The sequence below is a fragment of the Anser brachyrhynchus genome (assembly GCF_964034855.1).
Source record: "Anser brachyrhynchus genome assembly, chromosome: 1".
Classification (NCBI taxonomy): Eukaryota; Metazoa; Chordata; class Aves; order Anseriformes; family Anatidae; genus Anser; species Anser brachyrhynchus.
In genome coordinates, this window is record NC_137694.1 from 212,843,539 (window position 1) to 212,862,359 (window position 18,821).

Genomic DNA, 18,821 nt, shown 5'->3' on the forward strand with positions numbered 1-18,821 from the left:
ACGGATCTCGTACGCCACCATCTCCTGGTCACTGCAGCCAAGGCTGACTTTGATCTTCCCATTCCCAACATGCCCCTCCTTGGTGCGGATGAGCTCCAGTGGAGCACCTCTCCTCATTGGCTTCTCTATTGCTTGGAGAAGGAAGTTATCACTAACACACTCTAGGAACCTCCTGGATTACGTATGCCCTGCTGGGTTGTCCCTCCAGCAGATGGGTACAGCACGGCATGGCACGGCTGTGGTATGTGTATGGGTGTGAGTACGGTACGGTGCGTTCTGGTCTGACCCAGCACAGCAGGGCAGGGCGAGCACAGCCTGACATCAGTCAGCACAGCACAGCACACAACTGGGTGGTGCAGCGCAGCACAGAGCAGTGTGGTGTGGCAAGGCCTGACACAGCCACGGGCTGCCCCCCCACATCCGCTGGGACTCCCCTGCGTCCCCCCCAGGGCACCCTACTGGAGGCCCCACTGCCCCTGGGGGTGCTGCCGCCATGCCCCAGCCTGTGGGGAGTAGCCCCCAGACCCTGTGGGGTAACCCACAGGGGTATCCACAGAGGGATAGGGATCGACTGGCGATGGGATGGGGGCAAGGACACATCACAGTTGTGCTGACTCCCCCCACTCCTCCCCCATCGCAACAGCCCTGGACAGATCAGAGCAGGGCCTCGGGGGCTCCTGGCTTTTATTGCATGCTCGGGCAGCAGGAGGGGCCGCGGTCACTGCGGGCAGCGGAAGAGGTCGATGGCAATGCTTTTGTGGGGGGCAGGCAGGCGCGCCCCCAGCAGTTCGTCCACACTGCGGTACTGGTAGTAGCTGTCCCCGCGGAAGAGGAAGACGCCGTCGGCAGTACACATGGCACCATCCACACCATCGTGGGGCAGTTGCAGCAGCTCGCCCGCATGTCGCGGCATCTGTGTCAGGTCCACGCGCCGCATGCGGTCCCCTGTCGGCACAGCTGCTGTCACCTGGTGCTGTGGGGCCCAGCCCGGGGACCCCCAGTGCTGCCCTGCACCCCCTCTTGGCCCCAGCATGGTGCTGGCACACCCGCTGCCCACCTGCGATGACGTAGAGCTCTGCGGAGCCGGGGCAGGTGAAGGCAGCGTCTGCAACGGGGACGCCCAGCTCATCCTGCAGAGCCTTCGGGTACCCCTCCACCTGCCGGTGGCCCTGGCCCGAGAGGTAGATGGAGACCTGGGAGCCCTGCGGAGAGTGGTGAAGGTGATGGACGGGCACGTGGATGGTCATGAATGTCCGTGGGGACAGGGATGGGGCATGGGATAGGGATGGGGTGGGCAGGGACATCAGGGATGGGGAGGGCCGTATGGAGGCCCCCGGCTGGGGGCAGCTCAGGAGTGGCTGGAGGTGCTGGCTGGGGGCTGGGAGAAGCGCACTCGTGGGGGGCACCATGCCACTGCCTCCCCCTGCCCTGGTGCCAGCAGCAACATCTCCTCAGCAGCCCCCATGCCAGGGGTGATGTCCCTGAGCAGCCCTGTGCCGGGGGGGTGTCCCACCTGAATCAGGTACGTGCGTCCATCCCAGGCGAAGGCAGCATCCACCTCGCCCTGCAGCCCTGGCCAGCTGTGTCCCTGGGGCCAGGCGTGCCACCCGTCCCGCCACGAGTCCAGCCGGAACAACAGTCCGCCTGCAGGATGCATCAGCCACGGCCCTGCCCCACAGCCCCCTTCCCCTTGCCCCACAGCCCCATGGTGCAGCCAGGACCACAAACCTATTTCCTACAGCCCACAGCGCCCCAATCCCACAGCCTTACAGCACAGCCAGGCCCACAACCCGTGGCCCCATAGAGCAACCAGGAGCACAGCCCTCCACCCCACAGCATGGCCCTGCAGCCCCCAGCATTGCCGCAGGCACTGCCGACCCCATGGCCCGTCAGCACCCCTCACCGCGGAAGGCGTAGATGCGGCCGGTGTCATCGGAGATGACGGCTTGGAAAGGCAACCCACTGCAGCGGTCACCAGCGTCCCCCCACGAGGCGTTCCTGTGACTATGGCCTGTAGGGCAGTGGCAGCAGTGGCAGCAGGAACAGGGAAAGGGATGGGGATGGTGGGGGGGGGGCCAGGACGGCCAGTAGGGACCCTGCTGCAGGGTGGGGACCTCGGGGTCCCTTGGCCACCATAGTCCTGGAGCCCAGGCACCCAGGGTCAGGGCCCTGCAGGAGGGGAGGGGTCCTCAGAGTGCACATCGCAAGGGTAGGTCATAAGGGTGCGGGTCCCCAGGGGGAGTCCCCAGAGTGCAGGTCGTCAGCATGGGACCATGGGATGGTGCCCAGGGCAGGGGTTCCCAGGACGTGGGACCCTGGGACGGTCCCAGGAGGGGCCCTCACCTCGGCCTGGGCAGGGTATGAAGTAGTCACGTAGGTCACGGGGGTACCCGGGGGGCACCTTGCCAGTGAGGGGGTCGAAGCGCTGGAAGCTGGTCCCCTGCAGACAGTAGTAGCGCTCCAGCCAGCGCAGCGCCGCGTCACAGGGCCCGAGCCACGGCCACGTGTGCTGCTTCGTCACCCGCAACGCCAGGTCGAAGGAGAACACCTGGTCCCCTGCGCAGGGGAGCGGCACGGCTCGTACGGTTCGGCACAGCCCCCAGCACCTGAGCCACCCCCAGCCCCTCCACACCCCACGGTGCCCCCCCGCCACCACCCTCCCACCTGGGCCGTGCTCACCCTTGAAGAAGAGGATGGTCTCCCCGCCACACTCCTCGGGATGACACTCCACAGCAGCGTCCAGGCCCCCGGGGACCCCTGGGAACTCGTCCCCAATGCGCCGGGGGAAGCCAGGGCGCAGCTGGCCCCCAGCATAGGCCCAGACCTGCTCGCCCTGCAACGTGCCCCACAGCCTGAACTCCACGGGTCTCATCCATGCCCCCAGCCAGCCCCACAGGGCTGGTCCCAGACAAGACCCCCGGCACCCAAACTGTGGGATGGGACCCCAGGACTGTCCCTGCCAGCACCACCCACCCACGGGCCAACCCCAAGGGCAGTGATCAACACAGGGTCAATCCCCCCGACCCCAGGGAGCAGGACCCCGGGAGGCCCCCCAGCCCAGGCCCCCCCAGCCCGGGATGACCAGCCCGCAGCCGTGCCTGGAAGAGGTAGAGGCTCTGGTGCTCCTCAGGGTGCTGCCGGCGGTGGATGCGCAGCGCCGCGTCCACGGGGCCCTCCAGCTCCAGCCAGGACTCAGCCAGGGGGTGGCCGTAGGGCTGGGGTCCCCGCGGCGAGGTCTCCCAGACCTCCTTGCCTGGGCAGGGGCACTGCGCTTGCCCCACAGCAGGCAGCATGGGCCCTGGCGCTGCCCCCCCACACCACCCCAAAGCCCTGCTCCTAGCCCAGCCTTGGCATGGGAGCACCCCACCCCCATTTTCTCCCAGGGCCCCACCTCTACCCCTCATTTATCACATCCGCTGTATCTTCTGGTCCCCACCATGATCTGCCCCTATGGACTCCAGCCCCCCCCGTTTCCCCTGAACGCTTCCCTCCCACTTCCCCTCCAGACCTCCCAGTGCCAGACCCACTCCCCCCAGCACCCACACCCCTCCTACTCCTCCACCTCCCCAGATTCCGTTTCCCCCACAGCCCATTACCACACTCCCGATGCCAGCCCCGTCCCCCCCAGACCACGTTTTCCTCCCGTACCCCTGACCCCGACCCAGGTGCCCCAGCCCCACCTCTGAAGAAGAGCATGGTGCCGTTCTCGGTCAGTGCTGCGGCGTCAAAGCCACCCTCATCCCCACAGAGCTGGGCCAGGGCTGGCAGGGCAGGGGGGGCAGATGGTTGGCACGGACCCCTGGGACCGACCCCCGGGTCCTGCCTGCTGCCCCAGAGCACCTAGCGTGCCCCACGGCACCCTGTGCCTGGACCCCCCCGCACCCCCCGTACCTGTGTGACCCCACGCGCACCTCTGCCCCCCTCCCTCTCTCCCCACGGCTCTCACCGGTGTCGTTGCCGGGGGGCTCGGCCCCATGTGGGTGCCCTCCTCCAGGCGCATCGGGTTTGCGGTGGGTCCTGGGGACAGGCAGGTGGGTCCTGGGGACGGGGGCGGCCGCGCACCCCTCCCAAACGGCCACGTTCGCGCCCCGCGCTGCCCTGTAGCCCCCTGCCCCGCACAATCCCCCCGTCCCCACAGCCCTGCCCCGCGCAGCCCCCGCCCGCCCCCCGCCGCCCCCCACTCACAGGGGTCGGGCGCACCCCAGGGCCAGGGCGGCGGCCAGGCAGAGGGCAGCGGCGGGGACCCCCATGGTGTGCGCGGCCGCCGCCGCCGCCGCCGGCCCTATATAGGGGGGGCCTTGCACAACCTCCCTGCCCCGTTGCTCAACCCGGACCGCCCCGCGCAACCTTCGGCCGGGGGGGCCGGGGCAGGCGCCCCGGGTCGGGGGGGGGGAAGGGGAGGAAAAAGGGGGAAAGAAAACCGCAGCCCGGCGGGGGGCACACGGGCGGCGCGGCGCGGTGGGGACCGGGGCAGCCCCCGCTCGGGGCCGGCCGGGCTGGGCAGGGCCGGGCAGGGCCCCCCCGCAGGTGCGCGGCGCTGGCGCCCTCCCAGCCCCTTCCCATCAGCTGCCCCCGTGCTGGGAAGCGCCTGGCCCGGCTCTGTTTGCTCTGGCACGGCCCCGCGGGCAGGAGCCGGCAGCCCGACCTGTGCCGGGCAGCCCGGGGCGCGGCGGGGGGGCAAGGGGGCGGGGGATGGGTGGGGGGCACGGACCCCGCGGCTCCCGGGGCACTCCCGGTACTGCCACCCCCCCCCAGTCCCGGGGTCCCCGGGTCGCACCCATCCCGGCAGAGCTCCCCGTCCCATCCCGTGCCGTGGGACGCTGGCCCCGAGCCCCGCGGCGTGGTGGGGCCGCAGCCGGTGACACGTTCTGGGGGCGACGGTACCCTCAGAATACTTTATTTTGTACATACAGAGCGTGCGAGCGTGGCCGGGCGCGCGGCGGCAGCAGGGGGCTGCAGGGGGCTGCAAGGCCGCCCCATGCCCGCCCCACGGCCCCCTCGCCCCGTGCACCTCAGGGAGCCCCGCAGGCGCTGCCGTGGGGGGAACACGGCCACCCCCGCCCCACGCCAGCCATGCCCGTCCTTGCCCCTGCTCTGGGCCCGGCCGCCCTGGCGTGGGGATAAAGTGCACAAGAGGGGCAGTGCGGGCGGCGGGGGCTCCCGCGTGGGGTGGGCACCGTTGTCCCCCGGGTCCCCGCCGCCCCTACTGCAGGTAGCGATAGGCCTTGAAGCAGTGGTTGCCCGAGTCGGCCACCACCACGTGTCCGTCCGAGGTGAGTGCCAGCCCCTGCGGCCCGTACAGCGGGTCAGCCGCCGTGTTGATGTAGGAGAGGAAGGAGCCTGAGCTGTCAAAGACCTGCAGGGCAGTGGCAGAGCATGCTGTGACCCCGGCCCTGTGCCCTCCCGTGCACCCATCCCTGCCCCTGTGGTCCCACGGACCCGGGGACCTGGCCCTGCCCTGGCTGTCCAAGCCCTGCCCAGCAGCCCCAGGGTCCCATCCCCACCAGGAGGGCCCCCATGGGCACGAGGATCCATTTCTGTCCTGCGGCTTCGCATGGGCATGAGGTCCCTACCCCCACCCCAATGGTCCCCGTGGGCACACACACCCTCCCAAGCCCCTATATCCGCCATGGGCACACTCACCCATTCACGCCCCAGAGGTCCCAGCAATCCCCATGGATGCACAGAGCTTGTCACCGCCCCAGTGACCCCCCCCGTGTGGGTGCACACCCTGTCCCTGCTCTGCTCCCCGATCTGCCCTTTGTTAAGTCACTGTTCAGGGCCACAAACCCCGCTCTCTGCCCAGAACCCCCTGCTGGCAATGGGCTGTGGGCACAGGGATGGGGCTGCCCCAGCCCCCCACAGGCAGGACCCCGCGCTGGGGCCGCACTCCCACCTGGATGCGGCTGTTGCCCCAGTCGGCCACAATGATGTTGCCATTGGCGTCGACGGCCACCCCCGTGGGGGCGTTGAACTGCCCGTTCCCCTCCCCGTGCGACCCGAACTTGAAGAGGAACTCACCATCCGCGTTGTACACCTGGGGACGAGGGTGTCAGTGGCTGCTGGCACGGGGCCAGTGGCACAGTGGGACGGGCACGGCGCTGGGCGCGCCGCTGGCACTGCCCGCCGCAGCTGGGCTCACCTTCACGGAGTGGTTGTGGAAGTCTGTCACCACGATCTCGTTCTTGTTGTTGACCGCCACGAAGTGGGGCCCTGGGGGAGCAGCGCTGAGCGCAGGTGGGGACGGGGACACCGGGCGCCCAGCACAGGGGTCCTGCCCATGGGAATGGGGATGCCCCGGGTGCTGTGCCAGCACCAGCGCCAGCACAGATTAGTGGGGTTAGTGTGTACAGGCAGCCGTGAGGCCATTGCAAGGGCGTTAGTGCAGGCAGTGCTTGGCCCCGGGGTGGCTAGAGAGGGTTCCAAGGGAGCCCAGACCTGAGGGGGACCCAGTGCCCCGACCGCCGGGGCAGAACCAGGGACCATGGCCAGGACCCAGAGCCAAAGCCCAGATCCAGGACCCAGAACCGGAACCTAGAACCCAAGCCCAGCCCCAGCATCAGAAACAGAACCCCAAACGAGGACCTAGAACCAAGGCCTAGAACCCGCACCACATCCAGAACCCAGGACCCAGAACTGGAACCCGGAGCCCAGCCACCCCCACCAGCGCCAAGACCCAGAAGAAGACCCAGCACTGGAACCTAGAACCCGGGCCCAGCACCAGCCCCACCACCCAAGCCCAGAGCCCACACCAGCCCCAGCCCCAGGTGCCGCAGTGCCGCTGGGTCGGCTCCCGCCGGCACAGGGAAGGCATGCAGTACTCACCCAGCCCGGCCCCGAGCCAGCGGGCAGCCAAAGGCATGCAGTAAGGAAGAGGGAACTTGCCCATCGGTGTATTACCATCGAGTGTACCTGCAAACTGCCGCTCGGCCGTGCCGCGGCTCCCAAACTTGGTGACCAGCTTGCCGTTGGACTGGAAGATGAAGACGCAGCAGGCCTTGTTGTCCACCACGATGATGTGCCCGTTGCGGTCCACAGCAACGCCCTTGGGGCCCATCAGCCGCCCGGCCCCGATCTTCGTCTGCGGCATCAGAGACATCAGGGGGGGCCCCGAGCCGCCACCCCCCACCCAGGCCCCCCCCTCACCTTGAACTTGCCCTCGGGGGAGAAGATGCTGACCCAGCGGTTGTCGTAGTCGGCGATGATTATGTCCCCGTTCATGTCCACGGTGACGCCGGTGGGGCGCTGCAGCTGGCCCGGGGAGCGGCCCCGCACGCCGAAGCGCAGCCGGAACTGCCCCTCGTTGGAGAACACCTGGGGAGACGGGGGGGACTCAGCCAGGGCGGGGGCCGGGGGCCGCGGCAGCGCCACCAGCTCCTACCTGCACGCACTGGTTATTGCTGTCGGCCACCACGATGCGGCCGGCACTGGAGGTGGAGATGCCCTGCAGGTTGGTGAACTCGCCCTTCTCCCGGCCGCGGCTCCCTGTGGCGGGGACACGCAGCCGTCAGCGGCGCCCCCCGCGCCTCCCGCAGCCCCGCCGCCACCGTCGCTCACCGACACGGAAGATGAGCTCGTCCTCGATGGGGTTCTCCTTCTTCTTGCCGCTGCTGTACATGCTGGAGGGGCGCCGGACGGCCTTCTGCCGGATGTGCCCGCTGCTGGGCGACTTCACGCGGCGCTTGACGTCGTCCGGGGAGGGGGGCACGTCGCAGGCCTTGACGGCGCGGACGCGGAAGGGGCTGCCGCGGATGGGCTGCCCGTAGAGCAGGATGGAGAGCAGGAAGTCGCCCTCGGCACGCGGCGTGTACAGCAGCTCGTAGGTGCCATTCTTGTTGTCCAGCACCTCGCTCTCAGCCACGCTGCCGTCCGGCCCCGTCACCTGGAAGCGCAGGCTGGCGCTGCCGCTGCGCACCAGCTCCCCGTCCTTGTCCTTGGTGGTGACGCTGAGCGAGGCGGGCTGTCCCACCACCGCGTGCCGCAGCCCCTCGCCGGTGGCCACCGTCTTGTGCGCCGTGGCGCTGGTGGTGATGAGCACGCCCAGGTTGAGGATGGACTTGCGGACGCCGTCGGTCTCCACCACATAGTCAAGCTGGTCGTTCTCGTGCGGGTGCTCAGGGAACTCTTGGCTGGCCAGCTCGCTCAGCCGCTCGCTCATCTGTTTCTTCACCAGCAGCACCTCGGGCGCCGTGCCGTGGTGCAGCGCCTGCTCGGTGAAGGCGCAGCTGCTGAGGATGTTCTCCTGGCCCTGGCGCAGCGCGTCCAGCTGTGCCTGCAGCACCTGGGGACACGGCAGGGTCACCGGCAGCCACGTCCCTGCAGGTGCTGTGCCGTGACAGTGGCGGCTCAGGGGAGCACGGCAGGGGCGGGCAGCGCTACCTTCTGCTTGGCCCCGCAGATGGCCTCCAGGTCCCGCACCAGCAAGCCCTTACGCTGCTGCAGAGCCTTCTCCAGCTCCTCGAAGGTGCTGCCGATCTCGGACACGGCCTCGTTCTTGCGCTCCACCAGCTGCTGGCTTATTTCTGACACCAGCCCAATGGCGGCTGCCAGCTGCGGGAGCCTGCAGAGCCGGGGCTGGGCACAGGTACGCGGCCGGGGACCCCGAGGCCCCACTCCCCCCACTGTGCCCCCCCCCCAGTATCCCCCTACCTGCCCCTGATGGCCTCCAGCTGCTGCTGCAGGGCTGCCTTGTGCTGCTCCACCACGTCGCGTAGCGGCACTGTGACATGCTCCCGGTGCTCCCCTTCCGTGCACTCGTGACACATGGCTGTCTCGCAGGACTCGCAGTAAAACTCCATCACCTGCGGCACCGGCACTCAGGGCCCCCCCTCGCCGGCACCCCCTGCCCCCCCCTCCCGCGACCCACCTTGCCCTCGTGGTTGGGGCAGGAGAGGGGCTGGCCGGTGACGGCGCTGACGGGGTCCAGCCCCTGGCCAGGGTGGGGGCCACGGCTGTCAGGGTCGCGCTGCAGCACCTCCATCAGGTTGGTGATGAAGAAGTTGTTCTGCAGGGCCGCGACGCCCCGCTCGGGCAGGATGGAGGTCTGGCGGCAGACGGGGCAGGAGAGGGTCAGGCTCTGGGGCGGGATATAGTTCTGGAGACACCTGGGGCAGAACGGGGACAACGAGAGGGTCAGGGCCACCGCCACGTGGGCGCGGGGCAGTGTGCGGGGCAGCGGGATGGGGCTGGGCAGACAGACAGGGGCCGGGGGGACAGGCGGACGGACATGGGGCTGTGCCACGGTGCACAGAGGCACACAGGGCAGGAGCCAGGGATGGGGCTGGGGACAGACGGATGGATGGGGGCTGTGCCAGCATGCACTGGGGAGCATAAGGCAGGAACAGAGGAAGGGACTGGAAGGGCAGACAGACAGCAGGACAGGCAGATGGGGAGCTCCATCGCAGTGCCTCAGGGTGCACAGGACAGGAGCAGAGCAAGAGGCTGGGGAACAGACAGACACGGGGCAGAAGGACGGACACGGGCTACGCCAGGGTGCATCAGGGTGCATGGGGAAGGAGCATGGGAGAGGGCTGGGGTATCAGACAGACAGCAGGACAACTGGGGGTGAGGGGGGCACAGCGCTGCAGTGCCAATGGAGAGCTGGCCACTGGGCCCCGACATGGGGCTGGACCCACAGACAGACAGACGGGATGGGACAGGGCCACGTGGGCAGGGACAGGGAAGCGCCAGGTGCTGGCAGGGGCCTGGGGGGGCACAGAGAGAGCAGACATCAGTACAGAGCCCCTGGCCACGCCGCAGCCCCCCCCAGCCAGACCCTGCACTGTGGGGCAGAAACAACCCCACTGCCCACGGGGTGAGGGCTGTGGGGGCAGTGTGTCCCCCCGCCCCCGGGTGGAGGGGCTTTCACCCCATCTCGCAGTAGAGACGTGCAGGGGGCACAGCGGGGCTCTGCTCCCCTCTGGCAGATGGGGGGCAGGCATACTGGGAGCTTGGAGTGGCCTGGGCAGTGCGTGGGGTGCTGCAGTGCAGAGCAGTGAGGGGGCAGGGGCGTGTGGTGCCGCACAGCCTGGAGGCAGCAGTGCACTGCAGGGATGCAGCGTGCAATGCAGCGGGGCACAGTGCGGATGCCACGGGGACATGGTGGGGATGCAGCTTGAAGGCAGAATGGATGTGGCAGGGGGCAGTGGGGCAGTGGGAACGTAGTGCAGTGCAGCTGGGTGGCAGCAGGGATGCAGCGAGGCGCAGCGTGGGCTCAGCAGGGATGCAGCGGGACAGAGCAGCCCCAGCTCAGCTCCTGCGGGAGCTGCGGGAGGGGGATGCTGGGGGGATGCAGCTGGGCACAGCACGGGTGCAGTGAGGGCGCTGCAGGTATGCAGCATGAACGCTACGGGGCGCAGTGACCCTGCCAACCTGCAGGAGGTGCAGTGAGGGAAGCGGCCAGTACAGACGTATGGGGTACAGCAAGGGGGTGCATTGGGGCTCGGGGTGCAGCGGGGGGACACAAGCAGGGACACAGCTGGACGCAGTGCGGACACGGCGGGGACGCAGTGGGGCCCTGGCAGTAGGCGGGGGTGCTGCAGTGGGGAGAACTGGGATGCAGGGGGCCCATCAGGGGTCTGGACATCCAGTGCAGGCACTGGGGGTGCAGTGGGACCCTGGTTCAGCTCTGGCAGGAGGTTTGGGAGGGAAAGTGTTTCAGAAGATGCAGTGCAGCACATGGTGAGTGCCGTGGGTAATGCAGTGTGGTGCAGGGGGGAAGCATCAGGGCACAGCGGGTAGCAGTGGGCATGCTGTGAGAGACGTGCAGCGAGGCGCAGCAGGGATGCAGTGGGGCACAACGGGGATGCTGTGGGGGTGAGGTTTGGGGGCAGCAGGACAGAGGGGATGCAGTGGGGATGCAGTGTGGGTGAAATGGGTGTGCAACAAGGTGCAGCGGGGATGCAGCAGCGCACAATGGGGATAAGGTGGGGTGCAGTGGGGATGCAGCAGGGGTGCGGTTCGGGGTCAGCAGGGCACAGCGGGGATGCAGTAGGGCTGCACCAAGATGCAGCAGCGATGCAGTGGGGCACAACAGGGATGCAGCAGGGATGCCACGGCATGCGGCACAGCACCATGTGGGTGCAGTGGGGCACAGCGGGGACACGGCACGACTGCAGTGGGGAGTGCCAACCCCGCGGTGGGGTGTGGACGGGCACCGTGGGGCAGGGCCTCACCTCTCGCAGAAGGTGTGCAGGCAGGGCAGCACCTTGGGGTTGCGGTAGCGGTCGAGGCAGATGCTGCACACCAGGAACTGTTTGTCAATCTGCCGCACCACCGGGCTGGCGCTGGCCTCCCGCTTCGCCATGGCAGCGTTCCCGCGGCCCCGCGGCGCTCGGCCTGGAGGCAGGGGTGGTGAGGGGGTCGGAAGCCCCACGCCACCCCCAGCCCCCCACCGGCCCCGTGGGCCGGGCACGCAGCGTGCACTCACCCCGCAGGGCTCGGGGGCAGCCGCAGCCCTCGCCCCACGCGCCGTGGGGCAGGCAAGGGCGAGCAGGGCCGCCGCCCCCCCCACTCCCACCCCAGGCGCAGCGCCCCACGGCCGAGACCCACAGCGCGGTGCCGGGGGGCGGCAGCAGGCACCCCCCCCCCGCGGAACGCTGCCCCGCACGCAGGACACCCACCCGCCCGCCCCACGGAGCCCCGCGGCCCGCCCCCTCCCAGCCGCTCCCGGACCGGGGCCCGGGCCCACGCCCGGCGCCTTCGCGCCCCACCAAGGACAGCGCCGCCCCCCCCCGCCCGCCCCACGGGTGCCCGACCCCACGCAGGGGGGCCAGGCACGCCCCCGCCGCGCCGCCCCCGCCCCACGGCGAGGCTCCCCCCCCGCCCCGCGGCCCCGCGCCCCGCGGCGCCCCCCCCCGCGCGCCCCCTCCCCACGGCGCCGCCCGGCCCCCCCCGCCCCGTCCCCGCTCACGGCGCTGCGGCGGCCCCACGGCTGCAGGCCCCGGCGCGGCCCCGCCCCGACGGCCATTGTGCGGGCCCGGCACCGCGACGTCACCGCCCGCCCGCCCCGCCCGGGGGGGGGGCACGGGGGGCACCGGCACCGGGACGGCGCGGGCCTGGCCCTGGCCCTGGCCCTGGCCCCCCCGGCCCCCCACCCCCGCGCCGAACCGGGCCTCTCCGCACCCCCGGCCGCGCTCCCCCCCCCCCCACGCGGGCCGGCGCTGCCCCGCATCCCCGCGCAGGCCGCCCCCCATCCCCACCCGTGGCAGCGCTGTGCCGGCCCCACCCGTGCCAGCCGCGTCCTGCCCGCCCGCCCCGCCCCTCGGCCCCGCTGTCACCTTCAAGCCCGGCTCGGCTCGGCTCGGCTCAGCCCCCGCCGCGGGCAGCCGGAGCCGGCGGGGCGGCAGGGCGCATCGCCGCGGCTCGGCTCGGCTCGGCTCGGCTCGGCCCGGCGCGGCGGGGACTGCGCCAGGGCTGGGCACGGTCCGCAGCCGCATCTGCCAGAGCGGCCCGCACCACTGCGGGGGGGCGCCCGGCGCCGGCTTCTGGCGCGGCAGCGCGCGGGGACCCCCCCTCGCGGACCCCGCGGGGCGGCAGCGCGCCGCAGAGCGCCCGCGTCCCGCTGCCCGCCCCGGGGGGGTCCCCGGGGGGTCCCCGCGCGCTGCCGCGGGGAGAACCCGCGGGAACGCCCCCCCCGCCTCCCCCGCCACCGATGGTCGCGCCCGGGCTGTGGCTCTGCAGTGGGGGGACTCCGGGCGCGCCCCCCCCCGCATCCCGGGGGTACCCGGCTGTCGCCACGGCAACCGCATCCCGCCCCGAGAGCATCCCCGGGCGGGGGCGCCGCCAAAGAGGGGGTGCGCGCCCCGCGCCCTGGGGCCGGAGCCTGCTGCTGGCCGCGCGTGGGGCGCAGCCGGGCCGTGGCGTGGGGCGCAGCCGGGCCGTGGCGTGGGGCGCAGTGCCCGCCTGCCCCCCGCTGCCCTCCTGCCCCGGCCCCCCGCAGAGCGCGGCAGTGCCGGGAGCACCGGGGTGACACCGCTGCCCCCCCCTGCTGCCACCGCCCCCCAGAGCCTCCACGCTGCTCCCGCTCACCTCTGCGGCGGAGCCATGCGGGCACGGCCAGGTCCTCGCCTGTGGGGACGGGAGAGTCCCCAGCCCTGGGACCTGGCGCCGCAGCTGCCAGCTGATAGCGAGGAGCAGGCAGGCGCGGGGCAGCTCAACGCGTGGGCTGCTGCCCCAGTCCCATGGGTGCTGCTGGGGCCGATCCCCACCAACGCCTCTGCGCCACGGCCCTGGCCTGGGGCTGCCGAGGCCTCCGCAGGGAACCGGCTGGGCGGCATTCCCACCGCGCCACCAGCACAGCACCGCCACTGCCACCACCACCGCCTCTGCCGTTGTCCCCACCACCCATCCTGCCCCACGTGGCAACGCCATCGACTGGGCCCTGGGCCTTCTCCTGCCGGACGTCTTCAGCAATGGCCCAGTGCAGGCAGAGCGCCCACTCGTGAAGGTTATGGGTGACACCGGGCTGGGGAAACTGTCACCAGGGCAAGACTCCACCCAGAGGGCCTTGGGCAGGTGGGAAGAAGGGGCCGACAGGAACGGCGTGAGGTTCAGTAGGGATAGTGCCAAGTCCTGCTTCAGGAAGGACACAGCCCTGCAACAGCACCGGCCAGGACTGCCCAGCTGGGAACACAGCCCTGGGGAAAATGTCCTGGGGGTCTTCGTGGGCAGCAGGCAGGACGAGGAGCCGCAGGACGCACTGGCAGCAAGGAGAGCCTGGCAGCACCCGGCCTGTGGGCACAGGGGCACAGAGAGGCCAGGGGGGATCAGCCCCCTCTCCACTTGGCACCTGTTAAACCACATATGGACACTGCTGTGAGTTTTGGGCCCCCAGCACATGAAAGACCTCAACAAACCGCCCCAAGTTCAGGGGGGAAGGCATGGGGATGGTCATGAGCTGAACCTGTCTAAACATCAGGAAGCACTTCTCTACTGAGGAGGCGATGGAGCCCTGGCCTGTGGGGTCTCCTGCCTTGGAGATCTTCACAAGCCACCTTGAAATGGTCCCGGGCAGCCAGCTCTAGGCGGCTCTGCTCGAGCAGGGGTTGGGCCAGATGACCTTCAGAGGTCCCTGCCATCCTCAACCATTCTGTCATTCTGTGATGCTGTGAGCACTTGCCCTGCGAGGAGGGAGCTGAGGAGAGACTGAGGCTTGCTCAGCCTTTAGGAGAGAAGCTTCCAACAGCAGCAACCTGGTGGCTCCAACAAGGAGGTTACTGAGGAGCCAGAGCCAGGCTCTGCAGTGTGGTGCAGGCTGGAGAGCCCGCAGACAGAGGCAGAAAAGCGAGTTTCAGGCTGGGTCTTGGGAAAGGCTTTCCCCACGAGGACTGTCCGGGAGTGGAGCAGGTTGCCCAGCGAGGCTGTGCAGCCTCCACCTGCGCAGGTTTTCAAGACGCTGCTGGATAAAGCCATGAGCAGCCTGGTCCGACCCCACAGCTGCCCCTGCAGGCTGTTGGAGCAGAGCCCTCCCGAGGTCTGCAAGCCCCCTGCACTGGTACCCTGCCCAGGCTCCAGCTGCCTCCGGCCCCCCGCCGGCCCCTGCACCCTTTACCTCCGGCCACCTCCGAGCGCTGCTGGGGGTCCCCGCGTGCCCCCCCCCCCCGCCCCCGCAGCCGGGGCAGCAGCGGGGGGGCGGGAGGGGGCAGACGGCAGCGGCTGGGGCGGGGCGGGGGGGGCGCCCCCAGCTGCCCCGCACGGCCTGGCACGGCCGGGGCACAACAAAGGGCGCAGTGAGCGGGGGAGCGCAGCTGGGCCGGGGGGGCGCTGCCGGGCGCGCGGAACGCCCGCGGGGCTGCGCCGCGGTGACAGCGGCGGGGGGGGGGCCGGCAGCGGGCGACGGGGCTGGGGGAGAGCAGAGGGGGGTCCCACAACGTTTATTGGCACTCGGGGAACAGACGCGCGCACGGGGAAGGATAAAACCCGGTCGGCTCGGGGCAGGCGCCGGCAGCCCCCGGCTCCCGCCAGGCCTTCAGCTGGGGGGGGGCCCGCGCGCCCCCCCGGCCGCCAGGCGCCGCAGGAAGCCGAGCAGCGCCGAGCCCTCGGAGGGGGGAGCGCGGGCCGGGCCGGGGGCGCCGGGCCCCTTCCGCTGGAAGAGCCCGGCCAGGCCGAAGAGGGGCGCGGGGGCTGGGGCGGGCGGCTCGGGCGGCCGGGGCTCGGGGCCGGGCTCGGGGCCCCCCCGCGGCTCGGGCAGCGCGGGCAGCTCGGGGGCCGTGTGGCGCCGCTGCAGGGCCGGGGGGCCGGCGAAGGGCGGCGGCAGGGCGGGGAGCAGGCGGGGGCCGCCCGGCTCCGCGTCCCGCGCCGAGCAGGAGGCGACGGAGCGGCGCTTCTGCCGCTGGAGCTCCAGCTGCTGCCGCCGCCGCCGCGCCTGCTCCCGCGCCCGGTTCTCCTGCGGGGGGGCGGCGGCGTCAGGGCGCGGCGGGGGCCGGGGGGGCGCGGCGCGGGGCGGGCGGGGCGGGCCGGTACCTGCACGGCGCCGAGGAAGCGCCCCGCGAAGCCGTGCAGCACGGCGCACAGCTCCTGCAGCCCGCCCGGCGCCGCCTCCTCGCAGTAGAAGTCGAGCGCGGCGGCCGCGGTGCGGTGCAGCCGCTCCATCGCCGCCCGCGTCCCGCGCAGCTCCTCCTCGGCCGCCCGCAGGAACGGCGGCAGCCGCGGCCCCAGCCCCGCCGCGCCCAGGCTCCGCGCCCCGGCCAGGCGCCCCGCCAGCCGCCGCAGCTCCCCCTCCACCTCCGCCTGCTCGATCCTGCGGGGCGCGGGACGCCCGTGGCACGGCCCCGCCTCGCCCCGCGCCCGGTGCCAGCCCCACGCGGGCCGCGCCCGTCCCGGGGCAGGGCCCACGCGTGTCCCGGGAACCCCTTACCGCGAGGCCGGGCCCACGTGCGGCAGCTTGCTCGGGAAGTCCAGCAGGCTCCTCTGCATCCTCGCCGCCTCCTGCGGGGCACGGCAGACAGTGTGGACCCCGCAGCACTGGGACAGCCGGGGGCACCCCCACCGCCAGGCAGAGCCGCAGCCCCACGGAGCAGAGCAGCGGCTGCCCACTTCCCCGTGGGGCTGGTGGCCAGAGCAGGGAGCACACCCCCAGGGCCCCAGACAGATGCAACACGAGGATGGTGCGGGCACGACCTAACTGTTACCACCTGCACTGAAAGCAACTCGTGCAAGTAGTAGATATGTCTGGAAAGGACAACATACCCTTAAGGGTACACGGGGATTTGGGGGGATACGTAGCAGCAGCGGCAGGATGGTCCACACCTGGCCACAGAGGAACAGGCCAATGCCAAGGGACAGCACAGAAGTAGAGGGGAGCAAGCATGCTACTGGCAGAGGCAAGGGTGGCAGTGGCTCTACATGGACAGAACTAGGGAGTGCATAAGCTAAAACACATGCTGGAGCTAAAGCACATGCTGGAGCACATCTGCCAGGAAAACAGCCTCCTCCACATGTGCGGGCCGGGCATATCCTGGCCAGGGCGGCATGGGAATGACCTTGGGCATGGCAGGGGAAGGAGTGGGAGGCTGCAAGCACACAGCGCAGCGTGTGGGGACACGGTGCCCCTACTCCTGCTGCACCTCATGGCAGCCTGAGATGGAGCCGAGGCAGCACACATTGCTGCTGCCCAAGGTGGCACACGAGAAGCGCAGATGCCACTGCTGGGGTGGTGGGGTTTGGACAGCAGGTCTGAGGAGAGCAGAAGAGCAGTGCAGGCAGTGAGATCATGCCTATGGCAGCCAGGCCTGGAGCTGCTCCAAGGGCCAGGGAGAGGAGCAAGGGGTGCGGGGACCCCTCAGCAGGGAGAAGCTCTCGGTATGAACCCGGTGCTCTGCCATGAACAAGCCCCTCACCTCTAAGCCCTTCCCCAGGAGCAGCATGCCCAAGCTCACCATGGCCACGAAGTGCAGCAGGTCCATGCCTGGCTCATTGGCCTTGGTGTCAGGCAGCTTCAGCAGCGAGGCGATGCGGAAGCCAACAGCGCTGCCGGCGTAGCCGCCCTGGGGTGGGAGCACGACAGTCACCACGGCCCTGCAGAGCGCAGGGTGGGAGAGCGCCCGCAGCGCCAGCTCACCGAGTTGAGGTGGTTGCCCGTGCTGAGGATGAGGTGGAGGATGGTGTGCAGCTCCTCACACTCCAGCAGCTCTGGGGAGGGGGCAAAGGGTGAGCGGGGCACAGGACAGTGCTCCCACACCCCGTGGCACGACTCACCCGTGGCGGCATCCGTCAGGGTCTGGATGGAGCCGCGCAGGGCGCTCAGCCGGGGGAAGAACTCCTCCTGCAGCACGAGCAGCTCCAGGCGCTGGGTGTAGCTGGGGGTAAGGGCAGGGTGAGCGGGGTGCGGACACGGCCCCCCCAGCGCGTGGGGCCCCCCCGGCTCCCACCTGGGCACCTCCGTGAGCAGCAGCATGAAGAGCTCGGGGTCGGGGAGCTGCCAGGGGCTGCCGGAGAAGGCACGCAGCCGCGCCACCTGTGGGCAGAGGGGGCATCAGGTGGGGGGCGCCGGGGGCCCCCTGCTCCCCAGCCCTCACCTCTGCGGCACCAGGCAGCAGCCGGGACAGCTCCAGCAGCTTCTCGGCCCCGTAGGGCGCCCCGATGCCCTCCTGGATGTCCCGCACGATCTGGCGCACCGGCCTGGGGGAGGGGGGAGCGCATCAGCCACGGGCTGCTGCCCCCCGGGACCCGGACCCCCCCCCCCCGCTCCCGCCGGGGGGCCCCAGGGAGCAGACAGGCCTGTGTGCCGTGCCCCTGCTCTCCCCCACGCGTGGGCCCGGGGCGGCCACTCCCGCCCCCCCCCCGCCCAGCCGCGCGATGGCCCCGAAGGGGCGCAGGTGCCGCCCGCGCTCCGTGTGCGGGGCCGGGGCTGCCCGGGGGGGCGGCGGGGGCTCCGCTCACCGCTTGAGCTGCTTGAGGAAGACGCCGAGGGCGAGGCTCCGCTTGGGCTCCAGCAGCGCTGCCTGCGGGGCGCGGCGCGGTCAGGGCGGGCGGGGGCGCGACCGGCGGGGACCGGGGAGGGGACGGGACGGGACCCTCACCGCGGGCGGCGGGCGCTGCCCCGGGGCCGCCCCGCGGGGCTCCCGGAACAGCAGCCGCAGGCGGGGCAGGTCCAGCGGAGGCGGGGGGGGCCGCGGCGCCCACACCGAGCGGCGCCCCCGCACCCGCGCCGCGGGCAGCGGCTCCCAGTGCAGCGCCCGCAGCCGCTCGCCCCGCGCGGCCGCCGGCGGGGAGGGCAGCGCCGGGGGCGGCGGGGGAGGAGGCGGCGGCGGCGGCTCGGGGCGGCGGGGGGAGCCCATGGCCGGCGCCGGGGGGAGGCACGGCCGCCCCGCCGCTCTTACGGCCCGGCACGGCCCCGCCCGGCCCCGCCCCGCCCCGCCGGGGGGCCGCGGGTGCCGGCCCCGGCCCCGGCCCCGTCGGCACGGCGCGGCTCGGCACGGCGCGGCTCGGCACGGCCCCGGGAGGAGCGGCTCCTGGCCGAAGCCGCCTCGGCCGCCGCCCGCCGGCCCCGTCCGGGGATGCCCTGCTCCGCAGCCGCAGAAAGCACCGGGAGCCGCCGGCGGAGCGCAGGGCGCGGCGCTCCCGGCGGAACGGGACCTCTGCCGTCCTCGCCTCCGCCCGCAGGACGGGAGCTGCCGTCACCAGCCCCGGGCCGGTCCCTGGAGGAGGGCGAGAGCGGCGGCGGGCGGGCGGGGAGAGGCACCGACCCCCGGTCCCTGCTCCCGAGGGCCAAGAGGCGCCCGGGGGCCCCCACGGTGAGCGCGAGGCCCTCGCGACCCCAGCTCGGGCTTGGGGGCAGCGTGACCCCCGATGCCGCTGTGCCCCCCAAGACCCTCTGCTCA

The 18,821-nt window shown here is 71.7% G+C and overlaps 3 protein-coding genes across 9 annotated transcripts; all 3 read right to left on the reverse strand.

The window, feature by feature from the left end:
* Window positions 1–667: 667 nt before the first annotated feature.
* Window positions 668–4,517, reverse strand: HPX (hemopexin). Its single transcript, XM_080565293.1, has 10 exons — window positions 4,186–4,517; window positions 3,947–4,017; window positions 3,681–3,761; window positions 3,099–3,253; window positions 2,680–2,833; window positions 2,344–2,556; window positions 1,904–2,011; window positions 1,514–1,644; window positions 1,058–1,202; window positions 668–945 (listed from the first exon to the last, which is right to left on the reverse strand). The coding sequence occupies exons 1-10, from the start codon at window positions 4,248–4,250 to the stop codon at window positions 719–721; spliced, it is 1,350 nt and encodes a 449-aa protein (XP_080421419.1). The 5' UTR covers window positions 4,251–4,517; the 3' UTR covers window positions 668–718.
* A 364-nt stretch (window positions 4,518–4,881) lies between these two features.
* On the reverse strand, window positions 4,882–12,499 carry TRIM3 (tripartite motif containing 3). Of its 5 annotated transcripts, none has more exons than XM_080564140.1 (12): window positions 12,279–12,499; window positions 11,175–11,337; window positions 8,867–9,104; window positions 8,650–8,801; window positions 8,380–8,560; window positions 7,558–8,281; window positions 7,382–7,485; window positions 7,147–7,314; window positions 6,913–7,081; window positions 6,143–6,213; window positions 5,897–6,037; window positions 4,882–5,356 (listed from the first exon to the last, which is right to left on the reverse strand). In XM_080564140.1, the coding sequence occupies exons 2-12, from the start codon at window positions 11,303–11,305 to the stop codon at window positions 5,204–5,206; spliced, it is 2,232 nt and encodes a 743-aa protein (XP_080420266.1). In that variant the 5' UTR covers window positions 11,306–11,337; window positions 12,279–12,499; the 3' UTR covers window positions 4,882–5,203. The 5 variants fall into 5 exon arrangements, with proteins under 5 accessions (XP_080420266.1, XP_080420264.1, XP_080420267.1 ...); XM_080564138.1 differs by having other exon boundaries at window positions 6,901–7,081; XM_080564141.1 differs by lacking the exon at window positions 12,279–12,499 and adding an exon at window positions 11,912–12,049.
* Window positions 12,500–13,659: 1,160 nt separating this feature from the next.
* Window positions 13,660–18,216, reverse strand: LOC308181840 (FH2 domain-containing protein 1-like). Of its 3 annotated transcripts, none has more exons than XR_013941598.1 (9): window positions 17,881–18,216; window positions 17,517–17,619; window positions 17,370–17,455; window positions 17,197–17,297; window positions 17,060–17,130; window positions 16,878–16,985; window positions 15,857–15,927; window positions 13,904–15,385; window positions 13,660–13,789 (listed from the first exon to the last, which is right to left on the reverse strand). XR_013941598.1 is itself a non-coding variant. In XM_080565550.1 (9 exons), exons 3-9 carry the CDS (start codon window positions 17,393–17,395, stop codon window positions 14,969–14,971), a joined length of 1,071 nt encoding a protein of 356 aa, XP_080421676.1. In that variant the 5' UTR covers window positions 17,396–17,455; window positions 17,517–17,619; window positions 17,881–18,211; the 3' UTR covers window positions 14,858–14,968. The 3 variants fall into 3 exon arrangements, 2 of the variants coding, with proteins under 2 accessions (XP_080421675.1, XP_080421676.1); XM_080565550.1 differs by lacking the exon at window positions 13,660–13,789 and adding an exon at window positions 15,463–15,739 and having other exon boundaries at window positions 14,858–15,385; window positions 17,881–18,211; XM_080565549.1 differs by having other exon boundaries at window positions 13,682–15,385.
* Window positions 18,217–18,821: the final 605 nt, after the last annotated feature.

Bases quoted from the DNA above. Each gene is read 5' to 3' on its own strand.
- HPX (XM_080565293.1), bottom strand. From the start codon at position 4,250: ATGGGGGTCCCCGCCGCTGCCCTCTGCCTGGCCGCCGCCCTGGCCCTG. The intron at 3,762-3,946 runs GTGAGAGCCGTG...CTGCCCTGCCAG, and splicing joins GCCCCCCGGCAACGACACCG to CCCTGGCCCAGCTCTGTGGG. The intron at 946-1,057 runs GTGGGCAGCGGG...CTGTGCCGACAG, and splicing joins AGAGCTCTACGTCATCGCAG to GGGACCGCATGCGGCGCGTG.
- TRIM3 (XM_080564138.1), bottom strand. From the start codon at position 11,305: ATGGCGAAGCGGGAGGCCAGCGCCAGCCCGGTGGTGCGGCAGATTGAC. The intron at 9,105-11,174 runs GTGAGGCCCTGC...GTTCTGCCCCAG, and splicing joins CTGCACACCTTCTGCGAGAG to GTGTCTCCAGAACTATATCC. The intron at 7,315-7,381 runs GTAGGAGCTGGT...CCGTCTCCCCAG, and splicing joins GCAATAACCAGTGCGTGCAG to GTGTTCTCCAACGAGGGGCA.
- LOC308181840 (XM_080565549.1), bottom strand. From the start codon at position 17,395: ATGCTGCTGCTCACGGAGGTGCCCAG. The intron at 17,298-17,369 runs GTGGGAGCCGGG...CCTTACCCCCAG, and splicing joins CTGCTCACGGAGGTGCCCAG to CTACACCCAGCGCCTGGAGC. The intron at 16,986-17,059 runs GTGAGCTGGCGC...CTCCCACCCCAG, and splicing joins CGGGCAACCACCTCAACTCG to GGCGGCTACGCCGGCAGCGC.